At 36.8% G+C, this 25,703-nt stretch overlaps 1 protein-coding gene across 2 annotated transcripts; it reads left to right on the forward strand.

Moving 5' to 3' along the window:
- Positions 1-14: 14 nt before the first annotated feature.
- On the forward strand, positions 15-21,803 carry LOC125228712 (seminal metalloprotease 1-like). 2 transcript variants are annotated; one of them, XM_048133370.1, is made up of 7 exons: positions 15-104; positions 15,539-15,546; positions 16,121-16,347; positions 19,135-19,244; positions 20,140-20,350; positions 20,756-20,892; positions 21,575-21,803. In XM_048133370.1, exons 1-7 carry the CDS (start codon positions 30-32, stop codon positions 21,668-21,670), a joined length of 864 nt encoding a protein of 287 aa, XP_047989327.1. In that variant the 5' UTR covers positions 15-29; the 3' UTR covers positions 21,671-21,803. The 2 variants fall into 2 exon arrangements, with proteins under 2 accessions (XP_047989327.1, XP_047989328.1); XM_048133371.1 differs by lacking the exons at positions 15-104; positions 15,539-15,546 and adding an exon at positions 15,883-15,935.
- The last annotated feature ends 3,900 nt before the right edge of the window (positions 21,804-25,703 follow it).

A 25,703-nucleotide genomic window follows, 5' to 3' on the forward strand; every position in this document is an offset into this window, starting at 1 on the left:
AGAGAGCAAAACCTGAGTGAGTTTATTGTATGGGAAAAGTTTTACCTATATCACTAAGAGAAGGTAAAGCAACAGCGAGTACCACAATCATCGATCTAAAATACCTGGGTAGTTTAGATGACCACACTTCAAGTGTAACTGCATTACTACTGCGTCAAAAAAATGCACCGCTGTTACTAGTAATATGACGAGGACTTTTGAACTCGGCATGACACAGAACGGGTTTTAGATTTTTCGGTTCATAATTCTTGAAATGTTATTTGTGTTCAGTGTACGAGTATTACTTACAAGCACTATTTCAGGCATGGAGGAGAACTTCATGAAAGAAAGTCCCGTCAACGTGACCAACTACGGATTGCCCTATGACTACGTGAGCTGCCTGCAATACCCTGCCAGAGCGTTCTCCGTCAACGGTCTTCCTACCATTGTAGCTCTCCAGGTAAAAACTCGATTTTGTAATTTTGATAGGATAGTTATTACCTACTACTTATTTTTCTTCTTCCTACCCTTATCCCACGTTATATGGGATCGGTACAACTCGTTTTCCTCTTTCATGCCTTTCTATCTTTCGTCATCTTAGCACTCCCCTCTTTCTGATATCCTCTTTCACAAGATCCATCCTTCTTTGTTTGGGTTTACCCCTCTCGCTACATCCCTAGTTATTACCTGATTTTAGTTAGGCATATTCTTCAAATTACCGGAGTCAACGAAGGAATATGATTCGAACCAAGAGAATAACAGGATTTAAAGAAGAAGTTGATTTGAATAAAATGACACTTTTCTGCTTTTAACAGCAAATCGAGCAATAACAGTTTTGAATTATTAATTTCACGGTTAGTTTCACTATACCGATATACGAGTATTTCCCGATATTTTTTAATACCACTTCGGTGGCAAACAACCATACGGTCTGCCTGATGGAAAGCTTTCACCGTAACCTATGGACGCCTGCAACTCAAGGGTTATCAGTTGCACGTTGCAGACCCATTAAAACTTGCAATTTCTATTGCGATGCCAATGACGTGCATCATGATCACGGAAACTGAGTTACCCGCAACTGAGACTCATAATCCAGCAAGTTTATTGGTCATTGAAGTAATGTACTTTTATTGTTTTGTAGGACTTCGAGGGTGTGATGGGTCAACGTGAGTACATCACCGACATGGACTGGAAACGCATCAACCGCCACTACAACTGCCCCGGCGCATGGGACTAAACATAATCTTATTTATACTTTCTATGTCATTAACGTAGGATGAAAGAGATATGACTTGTCTCTTAATATCGCGGGTATAACGTCTACATCTATATTCCGGATTCTAATAAAGTTTTGTTAAACTTAAAAACAATTGAATTGTTTTTTTTCTCCTTGATTCCTTTTCATTTCACGTATACCTATTTACGTATACCCAAGTTGCATCTGTGGGTTGCAAACTCGTAATGTATCCAGTTTAAGCACCAATTCCTGAACTCGGTTGACAAAACTTCTAAAATTGGAACACAGACTTCTACACTATTTTTGTTACAATTTGTATTTTAAATCCCTTTAGCAGTTGGTATCTCGATCAGGCCCCGTAGCCGAATGGAATTTCTATGACGCGAAACGAAAACGAAACGCCGCGAAAGGTAGTCTGGCTCTATCGCACCAAAACGAAAGAGCGATAGAGATTCGTTTCGTGAGCGTTTCGTAAGCGTATGTGCATTCAGCTACGAACGCAGGTTATGGGAATGAATAAAAGCAGAAACAGAGTAGAAAGTAAGCAAAGCTCGTCACTATCAGGTGATAACTTTACGAAAACGATGTCACCACACGTATTCCATTTTTCCAAATGCTCACCGTTGAAGACTTATATATATATAAACACTCACTCACGTCTCTATTCTCAAACGGGGTTGGCAGAGCACAGGAATCTGTAAGTTTCAGTGCAACTCAAGACAATAAAAGGGTTGAAAGAAAACAAATATGTTACATAGACAGGTTGCCAGCCAGACTTTTTGACACCCACTAGGAAAGGGGTGGTGAAATTTTTAACCCTCGCTCCTAACATTAAGCAAGCTTCCGTTATTCATGACACTTTATTGACGGTGATCGAAGGCGCAGAATCAAATAATAGGCGAGACGACTAAACAAACTAATTAGTCCGTCGGTTAGATTATCAAAAAATTTTAGACGCGTATTTTTCTTTTTTCTCGTTAACGAAAAATGACGACGATACAGTGCGTTGAACTTTCGCGTGACGTCACGCATAGGTACAATTTATACTTAGAAGTGACGTCACATTACAAGTCCCCACTCGAACTCTGATGCTTATCTTTGTATTTTTTCATTAATTAGTGTTGTAGAACTAATATAACGGAAGTTATTTGTAAAAAATAGTAAAAAGAGATGTTGTTGCTACGAGTGTTTTATTTGAAGTGACGGCTATACAAAAATATATCAAAAAATGGAACAATAGAACTAGAACTTATAAAAACGATATTTGTCAGCACAAAAGAGGTTACAAACTACAACAGCCGCCCTTAATCGACGTTGTGCTAGACAAACACAAAACAAGAACTTAAGTTTCTAATCCTAAGTTAAGTATACACCTTTTATGTACTATAGGCCCTAGTGGCTTAGTAAGTACATCGGCAGGCATATCACTACTTTTGATATATTCTAATTTCACAACATTATTAGAGACCTTCTCCCTAATGAAATGAAACCTGCAGTCGATGTGCTTTGACCTGTTGTGGTGTACAGGATTTCGAACGAGATTGATGGCACTCTGACTGTCAGAAGCTAAGTTAACTATATGCAATTTACCTGTTATTTCCTGGATAAATCGACGTAAATAGCATGCTTCCTTCGTGGCAGACGCTAAAGCCATATATTCACTTTCGGCTGATGATAAGGCAACCGTAGGCTGCTTCTCCGACTGCCAGGATACAGTGCATCCACTCAACCAGTAGCGGCTTGCCCTAAAGTGCGCTTGTGCGGTGCACTCCCAAAAATAATCACAATTAAACTATAGTAATACATCAATTATGGTACCTCAAATTAATGTATTATACTATATAAAAACTATCGCAAAAAAGTCCAATCAAACAATTACTTATATTTCTTAAAAGTTCATTATACAGTCTATATTAATCCGCCAATTCCCTTCCTATACAATTTCATACGCACCGCGCTCAACGGAGCGCTTTGAATTGCGCTCCTATGGAGAAATATTCAGTACATTCTCTAATACGAAATTCAGTAAGAGCGAAAGAGAAGTTTAGTCATAGCTCCGCGCGTGAGACAGAAGATTATGTATGAAATATTAGGTAAATCTGGAGCGCCGCTCCTAGGGACGTTTGACCACAGAGCTATATCAAGATAGAAAGAAAAAGTATCATATTTAGTACCGTGAACGGCAGTCTGCTCGACGATTGGATGTCAAAATTAGTTTTCCATTGCGGTTTTAATTTGACGAGCTCGATTTGGCGTGCGTTCAAAACAAACGACCTATAAACATGAAATAAATGCTAGAATAATGTGTATGTAATGATTGTAATGAAAATAAATTGATTTGTTCTTAGAGTACGAGCGATGTAAAAATAAGCCATGAATTCAAACTCGAGTCAATTCACATTTGTGGTATCAAGTATTTATCTATTTATTCAACAGATTAAAAAGTATGCAACACAAATTAAATTACAAATACATTCATGCAAAAATCTTAAACTAACTTATATTATAAATATTCTAAACTACATTAATAATTAACTAGGATAATCCAATCATAATAAGAACAGCAGCTAAGAAAGCGAGAGCTTATGTTTACTTGCAATCAAAATGTTTGCTTCTGGGTTACAGATTAAAATTACGCGTTAATAAAACAATGCGAATGCATTTGCAACCCCTAATCCAAAAAGTGTATATTTACTATCTGTCGTAAAATAAGTACATATTTTCAGACACGTTAAAAATGCTCCATAGACAGATCATCATTTTGTGGATGTTTGTAACCAACTCACTAACGAATGGATTTCCGGACACATCGACGATCTCACCAAAAACAACACGAGAACCTGGACTAATAACAGTTACTGAGTTGCCAGTACCTTTGATGGATGCCAGTACTATAAATACTACGATGGACTTTATTAAAACAATGACAGACAATACTACGAATGATTCTGCAACTACAGACACGCCTACATTGCTAACAAGCACCACTGAGAATAGCAGTGAAACTACAATTCCTAGCCCTTTATCCAAAAACAATATAAATTTAACTAGAGAAAATACAGAAGCTTCTACTGTAACGTTAAATCTCAGTACAATGAGAACTACAGAAGAGTTTGCCTCCAATTTGACTTGTTCCAATGCTGCGTACTGCGACCTATATTCTACTTCTACTGCGGATACAAAAATATCTCCATCTATAGAATACACTACAGATACTGGAATAGGATCAACTTTGGCTACAGGATACATTTCTACCACAGAGATTGAGGAGGTAATACCAACTACAGACGGCATAATTGGTATTAAAACTTCGCCAAAAATGACTACAGATCCTAGTACCATAAAAACTAATAGAATACCTACTCCAGATATCAGTACTGAAGACCTACAAACACACTATGTAACTGGTTCTACAGATGTTACGGGTTTAACTTCCGCATTAAATTCCAATTTGACAAAGAATAATGAATCAACTACTACTTTAGCCGCTAGCACGGTTGAAAGTAAATTTAGATACTCAACTGCTAATACATGGATTTTAAGTACAGATTTATAGCACGACAGAAACTTCCAATACCTCGAAAATGGCTATCAAAAACGTTACGGATGTGACAACTCTTTCTAATGATTCAAACATGACACATACTATCCCAAATTCCAGTACCAGTTCGCCAAGTGTTACTGCTTACAATACTAAGAGTACTCCAACTACCACTTATAGTATTGAAGGATCTACAAGCATGTCTCCTACTGACATCATCACAATTGGGACTTCAAAATCATCTAAAGTGATTGACTTGAGGACAACCAAAATGTCAAAATCTCCAAATTTCGGAGCTACAAATTTTGAAACCACTGAAAGTGTGAAAGGATCTACAGCGGATGATTTTAGTTCAATAGAGACAATAAATCCATCAAATCCAACTCTAGACTCAATAACAACGATAACTAACGAAAAAGCTACAACTCTATCTGCAAATTTAAACACAACAAATAATACGGCGACAAATTTAACGATATCTATAAAACAACTGACAGCAAGGTTGACGTCGAACATAATATTAGTAGCATTAATATCATGCATAACTATACTGCTGTTATTATCTATATTCATATACAGACAGAATCCGACGGCGTGTTGGATCTAAACATTATGACTTAGAAGATGATATTAAACTAGACTCATTCAACTTATACTGCAGTTCTAATACACGTGACACAAATAATGTTTCTGGTAACTTTGGAACTGACGTGCCAATCAGCATACTAAAAAGGATATCAAGGCCACAGTATCTAGACTCGCTAGAACCCTTTGAATGATGATTTTTATTTATACTTGTAGTTAAAGTACATTTTTGAGTTTGAAAACATATTAAGACACAAACATAAGCCTGCTGCAAAGAATCTACGTCAAGATTTGTCTGCTCATTAATTCCTTGAATTATAAAAAGTACGTTCGGCATGCTTCAAGGAAAGGGTCGCTAAGAAGTAGACTGGACCACCTGGTCATATGCAAGATCTTTTGGGGCAACACGTAATATATTTTTCCCCTCACTAGCTCAGAAACACGTGTTTTGTCCTTTAATAGCAGCGGGTAAAAACGCATTTTATCCACTAGTGGGTAATGTAATTTGACCTTGAATAAAGTCAAATTAACTGCTTTAAAATTGATAAAAGTAGGTGAATCTAGTAATAAAGATGATTTACCACCTGTGGAACTACTGGAAGCAGTGATAAACGCATTTTTTGCGTTGTAGTTTCCTCGCTATTAGTGAGGGGAAAAGTTTTGTGTTACACTCGGGTGCAAATGTATTTTAGTTCTCGTGTGTTAAAAAACTTGCAAGTTCAGGATTTTATTCTCGAACCACCCGCATCGCTCGTGGTTCAACTATAGAATCCTTTCACTTGCTCGTTTTTCTATTCCACACTCGGCGTTAAAATACAACTTTGCCCCCTTGTATAACAAATAACTAATGTAGGTACTTAAAATGGTGGCCAGGTGAATTGTGTTATTGATCACAGATCTAATGATACTAATTTATTATTAAGCTAATCTCATCATTTTCCATTTTACTGCGGTCCATAACTGCATTGTAACTAAAAGTAAATTTTAAATATGTATTTTTAAACCTCTTTGAAGTTTCTTAAATAAAATGATTTAGTATATTTCTGATAATAACAGCTTCTACTTCGATAGCTTCAAAAAGCGTATCCGTCACCTAAATAATACTATTAATTATTTGAGCTGTTTAGTCATAAGTAAAGACTTAAGTATCGGTTTAATTAAAAGTTTTTCTTTTTATGAATTCAATAATTTGTTAAGTTTTAATTGGACTCTCGAAGCAAGCATTTTTATGTTTTATTTAGACATCATTTCAAAGTTTTCTTTTGTTAAATATTATGAATTACCAAAAAGCTTTGAAAATAATATTCTATGATAACATTAATCAATGAATGCATCTTTCAATGGGGGGGGGGGTTAGATGACTTTATTGAAAAACAAACAAAAGAAAACAACTATCAATAAACTTAGAAATAAGAATATTCGAAATTATAATAAGACTGAAATTGTATTAATCTTAATTTAATTGCTGTTAAATAATTTTATTGATGAACGTGTAATATTTACAATATTATTAATAAAATGCCTATGTCTATGTCTATGTCTTAACGGCCTCTGATTAAAAATCATAAAAATATAATGATATTTCGTACGTAAGCACAGAAAAACTTCTTGCTACGAACTGACTCGTAACCACAACTGTAAACTTACTGAACAAGTGTGACAAAAAAGTGGTTAGTGTGCAAATATTAAATTTGCGACCGTTTTCACAACCACGAACTTTCAACAAACCCAGCGAAAATCTGAACAAGTTTCACGATACGGACGTCGACATGATTATATATATTTCGTCGCTGGGTAGACCGTCAGGCTGGCCAACCTAAGTTGGCAACTATTTGATACCACAGTCTTTGTAACTGTTAAGTACTAAACAGCATCTCATTTTCATAGACATTTTGCATTTAAAATCATAATCAAAGTGATTTCATTAAAATGATTTGTAAATGTCGACTCAGATATCAGGCAACCGCAGTCTTGGAGCAATTAATTTAAACGTTTATGAGACTAACTGTGCTAACGCCGTTTGATACTTGTAATAAAACGGGACGGGACGTTTACCCAATTATAATTTTGCCTGCGATATGGACTAATATGGGTCAATGGATGTTGGATGTAGGTCAAGAAGATATTCCCTAATGCATTGGACAGATCAGATCAAAGCCCTTACCAATACACCACTTAACACACGTGTCATAAAATAATCTTGCAGAACCAACTGGCGTAGGGAAACTGCAAAAAAATTACTAAATCTTACATGAATAAAGCCAAATATCAAAATTCACAACTAGAGAAACTATGCTGAGGACATCGAAAAAACTTTGGAGTTGTTATGTAAGTATTATTTAATTTGACTTAGAGCACACAAAGTTAAAAATCATTATGAAAAGGATTCAAAATGTCCTCTTACTTTATACGACAACCACAATATTCGTCATGTCTTGGTCCGTTCTACGTACATTTAAAATTAGAGACAAAGTTTCGTAGTACAAATTCAAAGTGTGTTGCATAAAATACTAAATGACCTAAAACAGCGCACCACTTTGATAAAATTTTAAGTCACAATACATTTAAAATTTTAAAATTATATTAATAAATATAAAGTGCTTTTTACATAATTCCATTATGCAACAGCTGCCGGCGTGGCTGAATGGCAATCGTCGACGGCAGACGCCAACAGAAATGCAGTCTAGCTCTGTCGCGCCAATACGCAAGAGCGATAGAGATAGATAGCTATGAAATAGATATTATCGTGAGCGTTACTTTGTGCGACTACGTGCCCTGGAGCGCGCATCGTGAAACTTGTTCAGATTTTCGCTGGGTTTGTTGAAAGTTCGTGGTTGTGAAAACGGTCGCAAATTTAATATTTGCACACTAACCACTTTTTTGTCACACTTGTTCAGTAAGTTTACAGTTGTGGTTACGAGTCAGTTCGTAGCAAGAAGTTTTTCTGTGCTTACGTACGAAATATCATTATATTTTTATGATTTTTAATCAGAGGCCGTTAAGACATAGACATAGACATAGGCATTTTATTAATAATATTGTAAATATTACACGTTCATCAATAAAATTATTTAACAGCAATTAAATTAAGATTAATACAATTTCAGTCTAATTATAATTTCGAATATTCTTATTTCTAAGTTTATTTATAGTTGTTTTTTTTTGTTTGTTTTTCAATAAAGTCATCTAACCCCCCCCCCCATTGAAAGATGCATTCATTGATTAATGTTATCATAGAATATTATTTTCAAAGCTTTTTGGTAATTCATAATATTTAACAAAAGAAAACTTTGAAATGATGTCTAAATAAAACATAAAAATGCTTGCTTCGAGAGTCCAATTAAAACTTAACAAATTATTGAATTCATAAAAAGAAAAACTTTTAATTAAACCGATACTTAAGTCTTTACTTATGACTAAACAGCTCAAATAATTAATAGTATTATTTAGGTGACGGATACACTTTTTGAAGCTATCGAAGTAGAAGCTGTTATTATCAGAAATATACTAAATCATTTTATTTAAGAAACTTCAAAGAGGTTTAAAAATACATATTTAAAATTTACTTTTAGTTACAATGCAATTATGGACCGCAGTAAAATGGAAAATGATGAGATTAGCTTAATAATAAATTAGTATCATTAGATCTGTGATCAATAACACAATTCACCTGGCCACCATTTTAAGTACCTACATTAGTTATTTGTTATACAAGGGGGCAAAGTTGTATTTTAACGCCGAGTGTGGAATAGAAAAACGAGCAAGTGAAAGGATTCTATAGTTGAACCACGAGCGATGCGGGTGGTTCGAGAATAAAATCCTGAACTTGCAAGTTTTTAACACACGAGAACTAAAATACATTTGCACCCGAGTGTAACACAAAACTTTTCCCCTCACTAATAGCGAGGAAACTACAACGCAAAAAATGCGTTTATCACTGCTTCCAGTAGTTCCACAGGTGGTAAATCATCTTTATTACTAGATTCACCTACTTTTATCAATTTTAAAGCAGTTAATTTGACTTTATTCAAGGTCAAATTACATTACCCACTAGTGGATAAAATGCGTTTTTACCCGCTGCTATTAAAGGACAAAACACGTGTTTCTGAGCTAGTGAGGGGAAAAATATATTACGTGTTGCCCCAAAAGATCTTGCATATGACCAGGTGGTCCAGTCTACTTCTTAGCGACCCTTTCCTTGAAGCATGCCGAACGTACTTTTTATAATTCAAGGAATTAATGAGCAGACAAATCTTGACGTAGATTCTTTGCAGCAGGCTTATGTTTGTGTCTTAATATGTTTTCAAACTCAAAAATGTACTTTAACTACAAGTATAAATAAAAATCATCATTCAAAGGGTTCTAGCGAGTCTAGATACTGTGGCCTTGATATCCTTTTTAGTATGCTGATTGGCACGTCAGTTCCAAAGTTACCAGAAACATTATTTGTGTCACGTGTATTAGAACTGCAGTATAAGTTGAATGAGTCTAGTTTAATATCATCTTCTAAGTCATAATGTTTAGATCCAACACGCCGTCGGATTCTGTCTGTATATGAATATAGATAATAACAGCAGTATAGTTATGCATGATATTAATGCTACTAATATTATGTTCGACGTCAACCTTGCTGTCAGTTGTTTTATAGATATCGTTAAATTTGTCGCCGTATTATTTGTTGTGTTTAAATTTGCAGATAGAGTTGTAGCTTTTTCGTTAGTTATCGTTGTTATTGAGTCTAGAGTTGGATTTGATGGATTTATTGTCTCTATTGAACTAAAATCATCCGCTGTAGATCCTTTCACACTTTCAGTGGTTTCAAAATTTGTAGCTCCGAAATTTGGAGATTTTGACATTTTGGTTGTCCTCAAGTCAATCACTTTAGATGATTTTGAAGTCCCAATTGTGATGATGTCAGTATTTTTGACATTACATCGTATAATTAACATGCAACAAAGCATGCAAGATACAAAGTGAACATTAAATACCTATATACTTGTTTAACCCTGAGATCAGCATATACTATCGAAACGTCATAAGTACATACATCAGATTGATATTAATATGAGAGTGTTGCCATACATGCGAGGCCGCCCCGGATGTACGAAAGAAACGCCCCTGGCATTACACAAGGCCTAAAGAAAGACTCACCACTATAACCCACATTTCAGTGGTTTCAAAATTTGTAGCTCCGAAATTTGGAGATTTTGACATTTTGGTTGTCCTCAAGTCAATCACTTTAGATGATTTTGAAGTCCCAATTGTGATGATGTCAGTAGGAGACATGCTTGTAGATCCTTCAATACTATAAGTGGTAGTTGGAGTACTCTTAGTATTGTAAGCAGTAACACTTGGCGAACTGGTACTGGAATTTGGGATAGTATGTGTCATGTTTGAATCATTAGAAAGAGTTGTCACATCCGTAACGTTTTTGATAGCCATTTTCGAGGTATTGGAAGTTTCTGTCGTGCTATAAATCTGTACTTAAAATCCATGTATTAGCAGTTGAGTATCTAAATTTACTTTCAACCGTGCTAGCGGCTAAAGTAGTAGTTGATTCATTATTCTTTGTCAAATTGGAATTTAATGCGGAAGTTAAACCCGTAACATCTGTAGAACCAGTTACATAGTGTGTTTGTAGGTCTTCAGTACTGATATCTGGAGTAGGTATTCTATTAGTTTTTATGGTACTAGGATCTGTAGTCATTTTTGGCGAAGTTTTAATACCAATTATGCCGTCTGTAGTTGGTATTACCTCCTCAATCTCTGTGGTAGAAATGTATCCTGTAGCCAAAGTTGATCCTATTCCAGTATCTGTAGTGTATTCTATAGATGGAGATATTTTTGTATCCGCAGTAGAAGTAGAATATAGGTCGCAGTACGCAGCATTGGAACAAGTCAAATTGGAGGCAAACTCTTCTGTAGTTCTCATTGTACTGAGATTTAACGTTACAGTAGAAGCTTCTGTATTTTCTCTAGTTAAATTTATATTGTTTTTGGATAAAGGGCTAGGAATTGTAGTTTCACTGCTATTCTCAGTGGTGCTTGTTAGCAATGTAGGCGTGTCTGTAGTTGCAGAATCATTCGTAGTATTGTCTGTCATTGTTTTAATAAAGTCCATCGTAGTATTTATAGTACTGGCATCCATCAAAGGTACTGGCAACTCAGTAACTGTTATTAGTCCAGGTTCTCGTGTTGTTTTTGGTGAGATCGTCGATGTGTCCGGAAATCCATTCGTTAGTGAGTTGGTTACAAACATCCACAAAATGATGATCTGTCTATGGAGCATTTTTAACGTGTCTGAAAATATGTACTTATTTTACGACAGATAGTAAATATACACTTTTTGGTTTAGGGGTTGCAAATGCATTCGCATTGTTTTATTAACGCGTAATTTTAATCTGTAACCCAGAAGCAAACATTTTGATTGCAAGTAAACATAAGCTCTCGCTTACACCCAATAAGGGGTGTAGTCAGGGCAAATTAAACTTCTCAGGTTTCAGTGACATTCTTAGTAACCAGTCTTTAGTAAACAAGGGGTTGAACAAAAACGGTGATGTTGCGTTGACACGAATGCTAGACAGACCATCGCCCACAACACAATTGAACCCACTGTGCACTTTCTACTCAATAGTACTTAAGTTGCTATATCTTCATTATTTGGGCTTAATTTGCACAAACCAAAAATAATACAAAACAGAAATACTAGCGATGTAGGAAACAAATCAAATTATTATTATTTTTTTAAGTAGTAACACTACTATATAAAAATTATAAACTGAAATAGATACCTAAAGAAAAAGCGATCAAGCCCATTGGTGGCGAAGCCGGGAATCGAACCCGGGTCTCCAGCTAACGCGGCTGACGTGATAAACCGCTACACCACCTCGACCGCCGCTTTAGTGTACCTATGGTATCTTTGTCAGTTTATAAGAAATACTAGTGTTAATGATTAACTTCAAAAATACTTACACATAAATTATTTACAGTGTTGGTTCGATGATTATAACACAGAACTCCTTTACCGAATGGGGTTTTACACAAACTGTCACTGTGAAGTTATTATCGAAGTGTATTTTACAATATTCTCTCGAATTAATAATGAATATGAACTAACGTCAGATATATTTACCACAATGATTCAATTTAAGGAAATACAACATGCATTATATCCGCTTAAGGAAAATCGTCATTGTAATCCCAAATCATTTATCACCAGAGATGTTTGTATTCAATTTAAATTTTTCATCATTGATATTTTTATTTCTTGCACTAAGACCAGCCATCTATGTCAAATTACATAAACTTTTCAATGTTTTTTTCTACACTTCGGAGTGGTGCCATCTGTCCTACCCTTCCAGTGTGACACACAAAGAGATTGGATAAATACCTATAGGTGTAGTCACATTACCATCAGATCTCTCGACATGGGATTTAGAATATCAGTTCTAACTATTTGACCCATATGACTAACTGTTACGTTTTAAAATTGCTAAATACCTATCGTTATAGTCAACCGAACGTCTATCAACCCAAAGGAGAGACGACATATTTTTTTCTTGATGATTCCGTGGTAGGTATATTTTTCTCTCATTTTATACGGTATCATATTATCTTTGGTATAACCCTAATACGTATTTATGGATAAGTTTCTATTATTGGGTTGGTAAGAAAGTAATGAGCGATCGATTGAATTCTACATAAAATTTTTGAGAGACTTCTAGAATCTTCTATGGTCGAAAGTATATAAAGGGTGAGTCGCACAGTTTCTCGTCAGTCATTCACTAGCTGTCGCTGAGCTAATATAAGGAAGAAAATGGACGAATTAAAAGTGCATGTAAGGCATTGCTTACTATATGAATTTCAGTCTGCCCATTCAGCCGCCGAAGCAGTGCGTAATATATGTCAGCGTGTTGCTCCTGAAGTTGTGTCTGAGGCCACGGCGAAACGATGGTTCCAGCGGTTTCGTAGTGGCGACTTTTCATTATCAGATCAACCTAAGTCTGGTCGACTGGTGAAGATTGATGTAGCCAAATTAAAAACCTTAATTGAAGGAGAACCGAGGCTAACGAGTCGTACTCTTGCTACCGAGTTAGGCTGCTCTCATGTCACCATAGAAACACATTTACACGAGTTGGGAAAAAACTACAAATTTAATACAGTGTTTGGATACCGCACGAACTTGATAGAGATCAACTAAACCGCCGTGCCGATATCTGCATACAACTTCTGTCTTTTTGCCGCACATTCAACTGGTTGGACCATCTTATCACTGGAGATGAAAAATGGGTCTTATATATAAATCACACACGCAAACGTCAGTGGCTAGCTCCAAACGAAAAAGGAATAGAGGCACCAAAAACAGAGCCTCACCCGAAAAAAGTTATGCTCTCCGTTTGGTGGGATATTCATGGTATTATTCACTGGGAACTCCTACCAAGTGGAATGACTGTTACCGCATCAGTATACTGTAATCAGCTTGAAAATTTAAACCAAAAAATCTGTCAGAATCGTCCACAGCATGCTAAAGTTTTTTCTTACACGACAATGCTCGCCCACACATTGCATAAGTGACTCGGCTAAAGCTATTGGAGCTAGGTTGGAAAGTGATACCTCATCCACCGTACTCTCCAGACTTGGCACCTACGGATTACGCATTGTTCAGATCGCTAAGCAATGCCTTGAATGAAAAAAAGTTCGATGATCAAGCCCATCTACGACAGTACATAGCTGAGTTTTTTGAATCTAAACCTAAGAACTTCTTCGCCGATGCTATTCATTCTTTACCAGAACGATGGAGACAAGTAGTAGATAACGAAGGCCGTTATATTTTTGATAAATGATTAAAATAATAAATTAAATAAAAATTACAATATTGGTTATGATTCGCTCATTACTTTCTTACCAACCCAATACTTTAAAACATGTTATCGATAAATGACCCTGATTTATATGATCAGTCATGATAACCTAAACTTGATACAGACCATATTTAATGCGTAGTTAGAATATTTGATAAGATATTAATCCTAATAATCATTACAATGGGGAAGGCCAGTGAACCAATTGTACAGAAGGGTCAACGTAATGATAAAATGAAAAAGAAATATTTATTTTTCAAGTAGGCATATTACAATACGCTTATGTACGTCAAATAAAGCTACGCCGGCTCTAACCCTACGCCTCAGCCTCGAGAAGATTTCAGTCCCCCCTCAGTTGGGAGGGGGGTATCCACTATGGGACCGGCAAGAAACTCGGCGGGCCACTTTTCGTAATATTTTGACATTACATCGTATAATTAACATGCAACAAAGCATGCAAGATACAAAGTGAACATTAAATACCTATATACTTGTTTAACCCTGAGATCAGCATATACTATCGAAACGTCATAAGTACATACATCAGATTGATATTAATATGAGAGTGTTGCCATACATGCGAGGCCGCCCCGGATGTACCTACGAAAGAAACGCCCCTGGCATTACACAAGGCCTAAAGAAAGACTCACCACTATAACCCACCATGCACCATGACTAACTGTATGGATACAGCGATTGGACGCTCACTATGGAGGCTGCGTATAATTCGAGCGACAAAAACAGTTTAATCGAATGGAATCAGTGTCAATAGCGCCTTAAGTATTAGTATAACAAAATAGTAAAACGAAGCATTTTTGTGAACATAAGTAATTTGGTATTTTCAAAAGCATCCCATTTATAAATGCGGGTTCTGAACGAATCTAAAGTAAAGCAAAGAGACGATAAGCGTTGCGAGCGAGTATAAGCAAGTATAGACTGTTTTCAAGTATGCTATTAAAGTACTTGCTCCTTACGTAAGTACGTGAAACTTCTCCTCTACATACTACATAGTCAAAGTCTAATATTCGGGTAAGCGATCGTTCGCAAACTAGTGTCCTATCGTCGCAAAGGTTACTCTATGACTGCATATATGTATTTACGAAAAACCCGGAAGAAGTGTCAAACGTTAATTAATTAGTAAATTTATCTTAAGATACACAGGGTTTGATAATGATAAGTAAAGATTATATATAGTCCATGAAACAAAATAAGCTGTATATAGACGAAATGATGCGATTATATGCTGTCGTTTGCTGCTTAGGGTAGCCTTGGCCTCCCCCCTTTAGCTAGGTCTAGGGAGGAAATCCAGGCTTTTAGGAGTTTCTTGGAAAATACCCAGAAGGGTAAGTGTTAATGTCATTTGTGCCAATATAGTGATGACACAGTATGGTCAAACAACAGTGTGATGTTTTTAAAATTCTGATGTGAAAATAAAGTCACGATGCGCTTCCCAATATATAAATAAATTACAAATATATAATAAAATTGTAATAGATAAATTCATTAGACGGGTACATTGTAATAAGATAGCTTTAAGAGTATTGTGTGCCCTTACAGGGCGTCGTGTACCTAAAGAACATCACTAACTCGCAAGTAACTCCAAGGGTGGCCAGCTCATTTGAAACCTCTTATATTTCTTTAGGAGTTTTCAAAAAGGGCTAATCTACACACAAATAACCACATTTATATCTATTATGCCAAAGCGTCCGCGAGATACTTCTCGCATACCTAGGTACTCCTAATATTTATATTCCGGACATATCAATTATAAGTCCTCTTTTTCCTGCTTCCCTTAATCCTAGTTCTCTCTGGGGACAGACCTTGTACGGTGGCTCAAACCACTAATAACAACAGCATCAGCAGTTGGCAGGTCTTCTTCAACTGTCCAAAATGTAATTACTATGTATTAATTCACAGAGAATGCTGGTCTATCCCGCAAGACCTCCCCATTAACGGGGTCTCCCCCCTATTAGACAACCCGGAGTTGTACAGCGGCAAGTTCGAAGGCGACATCGTGCTAGACGACTGGCAGATCGAGGCTATGGTGCAAGAGTATGCCATGGGCCGTAACGCGTACACCTGGCCTGATACCAAGTGGCCGGACAACACTGTGATTTGGGAATTCGGTGAGGGACCAACTTTTGGTGAGTATTCTGTGTTATGATTCTTCCAACAACACATCACAAGTCTGTAAGACTAGCCCTTTAATTCGCAGTGTCAAGTATACTTAACACGAGATTCAAAAAATTATTGCAACGTAATTTTCACTTTATTTCAGTACTTTTATGAATAAAATAATAGTGTAAACCCTAACGTATCTTCGACAAGTGAAATCATTGCCTAGGCTAATATATTTCGAAAGTTATTGTCAGGATCACGAAGTGACAGCAATCAGCCTTGGGACACTAGAAAATTATAAATTTCTAAAAAATATTTATAACAAAGATATTTATTTACACACCATTACAATGTGTTCTTAGGTATATTTTCTTTATGTTATTATATATTTCTAATAATATAGACGCCCAATGAACACTAGACAGAGCTACAAATATGCGTGTTAAGTATGCTTAGCTTTGCGAGATTCTTAGAAATGTACTTATTGGTACGCATGTTAAGTATACTTAGCATTGCGCCGCTATGAACAAAGTACATTATTGTTAGGCTGTTAAGTAATTTTAACATTGCGAAGATAAAGTTACCATGAGTGAAGACGTATCATATATACATTTTTATGTTTGTTTCGATATAATCTATATATTTGTAATGTGTTTTATATATTGACACTGTGCGTGGGTGTTTTTTGAATGATGCATGTGTTTTTGTCTGGTTTTTGACCTTATAGCAAAATAAAATGGAGAATTGAAGAACTTCTGGAGTTCGAGCCTCTAGAGTAACACCCCTTATCTGGCAGCAATAATGAAGAAGAGCATATAAATCAATCTGACATTTCAATTGCGAGATCAGACAAGATACCATACCATAATTATGTTCTTAAAGGACTAAATTTAGTTCAGATGATGAAGTCAAGCACCTTGTCTTCTCTTTTTCTCAGGTGAAAAAACGACTTTAACCCTGTAATTTGAGAACTACCCTAATAAATCTCATTGCCAGTGTTTAAATGATCAACTTTTCTATCACTACGAACACTTTCTGCCGACAAAGACCAAGAACATAAACACTCAAAGCGATTTTACTGACACTCTTTTTCAATGATAGAATACGAGGCAGACATCAATGTTTCCCGAAAAACAAAACAAAGAAATGAGGCTTTTAAAGTTTTTTGTATTTGTACGTGCTGGCGTATTTGAAATTTTCAATGTTTCACTGAATGGTTGCTGTATCGGAAACAAGCCGCTGCTACGGAAAATACCATGCTCCTAAAGAAATTTAGATTACAACTAGCAGTCATAATCATCCTTGACCTATCGTGGTTTATGGCATCAACTAATCTCAATGATTGGTATAAGCATTAACTTTTAGAAAACCAGACTAGACTTTATTGGGATTAATTCGGTTTCCTTAAAAATTTTTTTGTTCAGCGTAAAGCGACCAGCAAATATCAAATGATTATGTCTCCGCGACTTCCAGATTCAAATAAATTCGCACGTTCTTACCGCTAGGCTTTACCGATACATATTACAACTAGCAATTAAGCTGATAAAACACAGGGCAAAGCCTAACCAATTGCATTTGTCAGAAAGGCAAACGGTAGTTCCTAGACTTTCAAGAAAGACACATTCAGGAAACCGGACTAATCCCAACTAGCCCTAGTTTACCGTCTGGAGTGGAAGCACAGGCATTGGCTTTCATGAAACTAGTGTCTACGCCAAAACCTGTGATTGGTTGCAAAAAACGGACTCCAGGCTTTCAAGAGCCGTGGCCAAATGCTGGAATAATGCAAAAAATACACGAGTTTTATGATTTATAGTTCAGTAGGTACGATGGTACATGACGTGACCCTTGCTGGTGTATATCTTTTACGGTACATGTAGGTATTGCAAAGTTGGGAAAACAAACATTTAGGGTTCAAATTGCAAATTAAGATTATGCCTCGTATCAAACCAAGGTAAGTTGACAGCTCTTTTGATGGCACAAACTCCACAAGTGTCATTTACACGTCAAACTTCAATGAAATTATGACGGTTACTTCACCCTTGAACATGTGGATCTATCAAAACTACTGCCAACTTAGCTTAGTCTGACTCTGGAAGTGAATATAAATTGTATTTCGACGTTTAAAGTTACTCCATAAATACTTTTAACATAAAAACTCATTTTTTTTAAATTAGTTATCTCTCTAATCCGTTCGCAATGTCAAGAATACTGAACATTGGTTATGAAAAGTTATTTGCTGAAAGTTGGCCAATGTCAAGTATTCTTAGCATATGTTTTCTAAAACATAACACACAAAATATTTTTTTTATTATTTTTCTGTGGTTCATATTACCCCTAAGAACTCATTTATGTGCTTGAAACCAGAAAAAAATAGAAAAAAATTTTTGAGCGTTAAAGGGCTAGCATGGGGACTGTAGCCCTTAGCCATCTTATCCCCAGCAGCATTATGTACCCAGCAGTAGAATATATATAATTATGGGCTCAATTATGAATCACATAAGTTCATGTATTTAATATCAAGATAAGCCTATTACCTACTTTATATAGTTTATCTTTTAGTATTACGCTAATCCGTAAATATTTGTGTATGATTCAGCCAAATTATTGGTCAATGTCATAATCGAATGGAGTTCGGGAACAGACAATTTGTCACATGGTATTTGATTGCCCTCCAACCAGATAAAGTAAGTCTAACCGTTGGGCGCTGGAAGTATTTATCCGTTACCTACAGGTCTCTCTCCAAGATGGCTTCTACTATATCTATATGCTTGGGGTGAATTTTCCGATTCAAATACTAAACTTGGCTTTTCCAGACCCCCAGCAGGTAGCGGACATCGAAGAGGCTATCGCAGACATTGAGCGTCACACTTGCGTCAAGTTCCGCTACCGTGAGCCGAACGACACCGCTTACGTCCGTGTGACTGTAAGTGTTCAGCCACATAGCTTGAATGACAGCGTATGGTCGAGGTAGACGGGCCAACTATACTAATACGTCGACGAATTCATTTACTCGAGCCAATTACGAGTAGTCTCTTTGCAAAAGGCAAGATGAAGAAGTCGAAGATCGTGTCGATAACGCCTGTAACTATTCTACCTGTCCTAACCTATAGAGAAGCAGAAGTCTAAACTGAAGGTTCGCCACCGCGCTCTGGAGCGCAGCATTCTAGGTGTTAGAAGGACCGATCGCGTTGTAACACCACGCTGCGCTCCAAGACTCTCATTGCTGATGTTGGCAAAAAAACCGCTAGGCTTAAATGGGACTAGGCCGGCCACGTCTATAGAATGTACCTATCCTAACTAACATAGCCAACAAGTTGATGCCGATGATAAAGCGTGGGCAGGCCTAGGCATAGGCAAAGATGGCGGGACGACCATGACGCCTTCCTGGACACTAGCCGAAGGAAACCGAGAATCGGGAGTCATGGATAACCAAGGGGTCTTTGCCCAGCAGTGGGACACTTTCAATAGGATAAGTAAAAAAAAAGTAAAGTTTAGTAATAAGCTACTAAGCAACCTTTGGTCTGTATAGGTGCGCCTCAGTTTGACGCAAGTTCTCCACCGCTGCTTTCTGGGCAATCGACTGTTTAAGGGAACCGTTAAGACTAGAAAAACAATAATTTTTACAGTCAAGCCAAGATATGATAGCGCCGATTTTGATAGGCGTCTGAGCAAGGGTTAAGTAAACGTCATAATTTCGTCGAAGTAAATGTTTAAAATAATAATTTCCCCAGCGAGGCTGTAAATATTGTCGCCAACATAGTGTGGATTTATTCTAAAACGTTCTATTTTGTGTTTACCGAAATTTCTTGTCTCCCCAGGGTATCGCCGGCGGTTGTTGGGCCGATATCGGCTACTGGGAGGCCAGAGGCGCCCACTCCTACAACGTGGCCCGCAACACCTCTGGAGTCGGCTGCTTCCGCCACGCCTCCATCGTGCACGAGTGGATGCACATCCTCGGATTCTACCATATGCAAGCGACCCATGACAGAGATGACTACATCAGAATCGCCTTTGAGAACATCCAACCTGGTAAGTTCCATTATCTCTTGTCTCATTTAATACTGCTGTCTCATTCCTACCATGAGGACCTGACCTGAAATTACCTAATGCGGATGCGCGGTCATGAACGGCAAAGAGAGCAAAACCTGAGTGAGTTTATTGTATGGGAAAAGTTTTACCTATATCACTAAGAGAAGGTAAAGCAACAGCGAGTACCACAATCATCGATCTAAAATACCTGGGTAGTTTAGATGACCACACTTCAAGTGTAACTGCATTACTACTGCGTCAAAAAATGCACCGCTGTTACTAGTAATATGACGAGGACTTTTGAACTCGGCATGACACAGAACGGGTTTTAGATTTTTCGGTTCATAATTCTTGAAATGTTATTTGTGTTCAGTGTACGAGTATTACTTACAAGCACTATTTCAGGCATGGAGGAGAACTTCATGAAAGAAAGTCCCGTCAACGTGACCAACTACGGATTGCCCTATGACTACGTGAGCTGCCTGCAATACCCTGCCAGAGCGTTCTCCGTCAACGGTCTTCCTACCATTGTAGCTCTCCAGGTAAAAACTCGATTTTGTAATTTTGATAGGATAGTTATTACCTACTACTTATTTTTCTTCTTCCTACCCTTATCCCACGTTATATGGGATCGGTACAACTCGTTTTCCTCTTTCATGCCTTTCTATCTTTCGTCATCTTAGCACTCCCCTCTTTCTGATATCCTCTTTCACAAGATCCATCCTTCTTTGTTTGGGTTTACCCCTCTCGCTACATCCCTAGTTATTACCTGATTTTAGTTAGGCATATTCTTCAAATTACCGGAGTCAACGAAGGAATATGATTCGAACCAAGAGAATAACAGGATTTAAAGAAGAAGTTGATTTGAATAAAATGACACTTTTCTGCTTTTAACAGCAAATCGAGCAATAACAGTTTTGAATTATTAATTTCACGGTTAGTTTCACTATACCGATATACGAGTATTTCCCGATATTTTTTTAATACCACTTCGGTGGCAAACAACCATACGGTCTGCCTGATGGAAAGCTTTCACCGTAACCTATGGACGCCTGCAACTCAAGGGTTATCAGTTGCACGTTGCAGACCCATTAAAACTTGCAATTTCTATTGCGATGCCAATGACGTGCATCATGATCACGGAAACTGAGTTACCCGCAACTGAGACTCATAATCCAGCAAGTTTATTGGTCATTGAAGTAATGTACTTTTATTGTTTTGTAGGACTTCGAGGGTGTGATGGGTCAACGTGAGTACATCACCGACATGGACTGGAAACGCATCAACCGCCACTACAACTGCCCCGGCGCATGGGACTAAACATAATCTTATTTATACTTTCTATGTCATTAACGTAGGATGAAAGAGATATGACTTGTCTCTTAATATCGCGGGTATAACGTCTACATCTATATTCCGGATTCTAATAAAGTTTTGTTAAACTTAAAAACAATTGAATTGTTTTTTTCTCCTTGATTCCTTTTCATTTCACGTATACCTATTTACGTATACCCAAGTTGCATCTGTGGGTTGCAAACTCGTAATGTATCCAGTTTAAGCACCAATTCCTGAACTCGGTTGACAAAACTTCTAAAATTGGAACACAGACTTCTACACTATTTTTGTTACAATTTGTATTTTAAATCCCTTTAGCAGTTGGTATCTCGATCAGGCCCCGTAGCCGAATGGAATTTCTATGACGCGAAACGAAAACGAAACGCCGCGAAAGGTAGTCTGGCTCTATCGCACCAAAACGAAAGAGCGATAGAGATTCGTTTCGTGAGCGTTTCGTAAGCGTATGTGCATTCAGCTACGAACGCAGGTTATGGGAATGAATAAAAGCAGAAACAGAGTAGAAAGTAAGCAAAGCTCGTCACTATCAGGTGATAACTTTACGAAAACGATGTCACCACACGTATTCCATTTTTCCAAATGCTCACCGTTGAAGACTTATATATATATAAACACTCACTCACGTCTCTATTCTCAAACGGGGTTGGCAGAGCACAGGAATCTGTAAGTTTCAGTGCAACTCAAGACAATAAAAGGGTTGAAAGAAAACAAATATGTTACATAGACAGGTTGCCAGCCAGACTTTTTGACACCCACTAGGAAAGGGGTGGTGAAATTTTTAACCCTCGCTCCTAACATTAAGCAAGCTTCCGTTATTCATGACACTTTATTGACGGTGATCGAAGGCGCAGAATCAAATAATAGGCGAGACGACTAAACAAACTAATTAGTCCGTCGGTTAGATTATCAAAAAATTTTAGACGCGTATTTTTTCTTTTTTCTCGTTAACGAAAAATGACGACGATACAGTGCGTTGAACTTTCGCGTGACGTCACGCATAGGTACAATTTATACTTAGAAGTGACGTCACATTACAAGTCCCCACTCGAACTCTGATGCTTATCTTTGTATTTTTTCATTAATTAGTGTTGTAGAACTAATATAACGGAAGTTATTTGTAAAAAATAGTAAAAAGAGATGTTGTTGCTACGAGTGTTTTATTTGAAGTGACGGCTATACAAAAATATATCAAAAAATGGAACAATAGAACTAGAACTTATAAAAACGATATTTGTCAGCACAAAAGAGGTTACAAACTACAACAGCCGCCCTTAATCGACGTTGTGCTAGACAAACACAAAACAAGAACTTAAGTTTCTAATCCTAAGTTAAGTATACACCTTTTATGTACTATAGGCCCTAGTGGCTTAGTAAGTACATCGGCAGGCATATCACTACTTTTGATATATTCTAATTTCACAACATTATTAGAGACCTTCTCCCTAATGAAATGAAACCTGCAGTCGATGTGCTTTGACCTGTTGTGGTGTACAGGATTTCGAACGAGATTGATGGCACTCTGACTGTCAGAAGCTAAGTTAACTATATGCAATTTACCTGTTATTTCCTGGATAAATCGACGTAAATAGCATGCTTCCTTCGTGGCAGACGCTAAAGCCATATATTCACTTTCGGCTGATGATAAGGCAACCGTAGGCTGCTTCTCCGACTGCCAGGATACAGTGCATCCACTCAACCAGTAGCGGCTTGCCCTAAAGTGCGCTTGTGCGGTGCACTCCCAAAAATAATCACAATTAAACTATAGTAATACATCAATTATGGTACCTCAAATTAATGTATTATACTATATAAAAACTATCGCAAAAAAGTCCAATCAAACAATTACTTATATTTCTTAAAAGTTCATTATACAGTCTATATTAATCCGCCAATTCCCTTCCTATACAATTTCATACGCACCGCGCTCAACGGAGCGCTTTGAATTGCGCTCCTATGGAGAAATATTCAGTACATTCTCTAATACGAAATTCAGTAAGAGCGAAAGAGAAGTTTAGTCATAGCTCCGCGCGTGAGACAGAAGATTATGTATGAAATATTAGGTAAATCTGGAGCGCCGCTCCTAGGGACGTTTGACCACAGAGCTATATCAAGATAGAAAGAAAAAGTATCATATTTAGTACCGTGAACGGCAGTCTGCTCGACGATTGGATGTCAAAATTAGTTTTCCATTGCGGTTTTAATTTGACGAGCTCGATTTGGCGTGCGTTCAAAACAAACGACCTATAAACATGAAATAAATGCTAGAATAATGTGTATGTAATGATTGTAATGAAAATAAATTGATTTGTTCTTAGAGTACGAGCGATGTAAAAATAAGCCATGAATTCAAACTCGAGTCAATTCACATTTGTGGTATCAAGTATTTATCTATTTATTCAACAGATTAAAAAGTATGCAACACAAATTAAATTACAAATACATTCATGCAAAAATCTTAAACTAACTTATATTATAAATATTCTAAACTACATTAATAATTAACTAGGATAATCCAATCATAATAAGAACAGCAGCTAAGAAAGCGAGAGCTTATGTTTACTTGCAATCAAAATGTTTGCTTCTGGGTTACAGATTAAAATTACGCGTTAATAAAACAATGCGAATGCATTTGCAACCCCTAATCCAAAAAGTGTATATTTACTATCTGTCGTAAAATAAGTACATATTTTCAGACACGTTAAAAATGCTCCATAGACAGATCATCATTTTGTGGATGTTTGTAACCAACTCACTAACGAATGGATTTCCGGACACATCGACGATCTCACCAAAAACAACACGAGAACCTGGACTAATAACAGTTACTGAGTTGCCAGTACCTTTGATGGATGCCAGTACTATAAATACTACGATGGACTTTATTAAAACAATGACAGACAATACTACGAATGATTCTGCAACTACAGACACGCCTACATTGCTAACAAGCACCACTGAGAATAGCAGTGAAACTACAATTCCTAGCCCTTTATCCAAAAACAATATAAATTTAACTAGAGAAAATACAGAAGCTTCTACTGTAACGTTAAATCTCAGTACAATGAGAACTACAGAAGAGTTTGCCTCCAATTTGACTTGTTCCAATGCTGCGTACTGCGACCTATATTCTACTTCTACTGCGGATACAAAAATATCTCCATCTATAGAATACACTACAGATACTGGAATAGGATCAACTTTGGCTACAGGATACATTTCTACCACAGAGATTGAGGAGGTAATACCAACTACAGACGGCATAATTGGTATTAAAACTTCGCCAAAAATGACTACAGATCCTAGTACCATAAAAACTAATAGAATACCTACTCCAGATATCAGTACTGAAGACCTACAAACACACTATGTAACTGGTTCTACAGATGTTACGGGTTTAACTTCCGCATTAAATTCCAATTTGACAAAGAATAATGAATCAACTACTACTTTAGCCGCTAGCACGGTTGAAAGTAAATTTAGATACTCAACTGCTAATACATGGATTTTAAGTACAGATTTATAGCACGACAGAAACTTCCAATACCTCGAAAATGGCTATCAAAAACGTTACGGATGTGACAACTCTTTCTAATGATTCAAACATGACACATACTATCCCAAATTCCAGTACCAGTTCGCCAAGTGTTACTGCTTACAATACTAAGAGTACTCCAACTACCACTTATAGTATTGAAGGATCTACAAGCATGTCTCCTACTGACATCATCACAATTGGGACTTCAAAATCATCTAAAGTGATTGACTTGAGGACAACCAAAATGTCAAAATCTCCAAATTTCGGAGCTACAAATTTTGAAACCACTGAAAGTGTGAAAGGATCTACAGCGGATGATTTTAGTTCAATAGAGACAATAAATCCATCAAATCCAACTCTAGACTCAATAACAACGATAACTAACGAAAAAGCTACAACTCTATCTGCAAATTTAAACACAACAAATAATACGGCGACAAATTTAACGATATCTATAAAACAACT

Source organism: Leguminivora glycinivorella, chromosome 8, assembly GCF_023078275.1.
Source record: "Leguminivora glycinivorella isolate SPB_JAAS2020 chromosome 8, LegGlyc_1.1, whole genome shotgun sequence".
Taxonomy (NCBI): domain Eukaryota; kingdom Metazoa; phylum Arthropoda; class Insecta; order Lepidoptera; family Tortricidae; genus Leguminivora; species Leguminivora glycinivorella.

What these genes read in the sequence shown, in the direction of transcription:
- LOC125228712 (XM_048133370.1), top strand. Translation starts at nt 30, where the DNA reads ATGGGAAAAGTTTTACCTATATCACTAAGAGAAGGTAAAGCAACAGCG. An exon ending in CGGTGAGGGACCAACTTTTG is followed by an intron (nt 16,348 to 19,134) that starts GTGAGTATTCTG and finishes TGGCTTTTCCAG; the next exon opens with ACCCCCAGCAGGTAGCGGAC. An exon ending in CTTTGAGAACATCCAACCTG is followed by an intron (nt 20,351 to 20,755) that starts GTAAGTTCCATT and finishes GCACTATTTCAG; the next exon opens with GCATGGAGGAGAACTTCATG.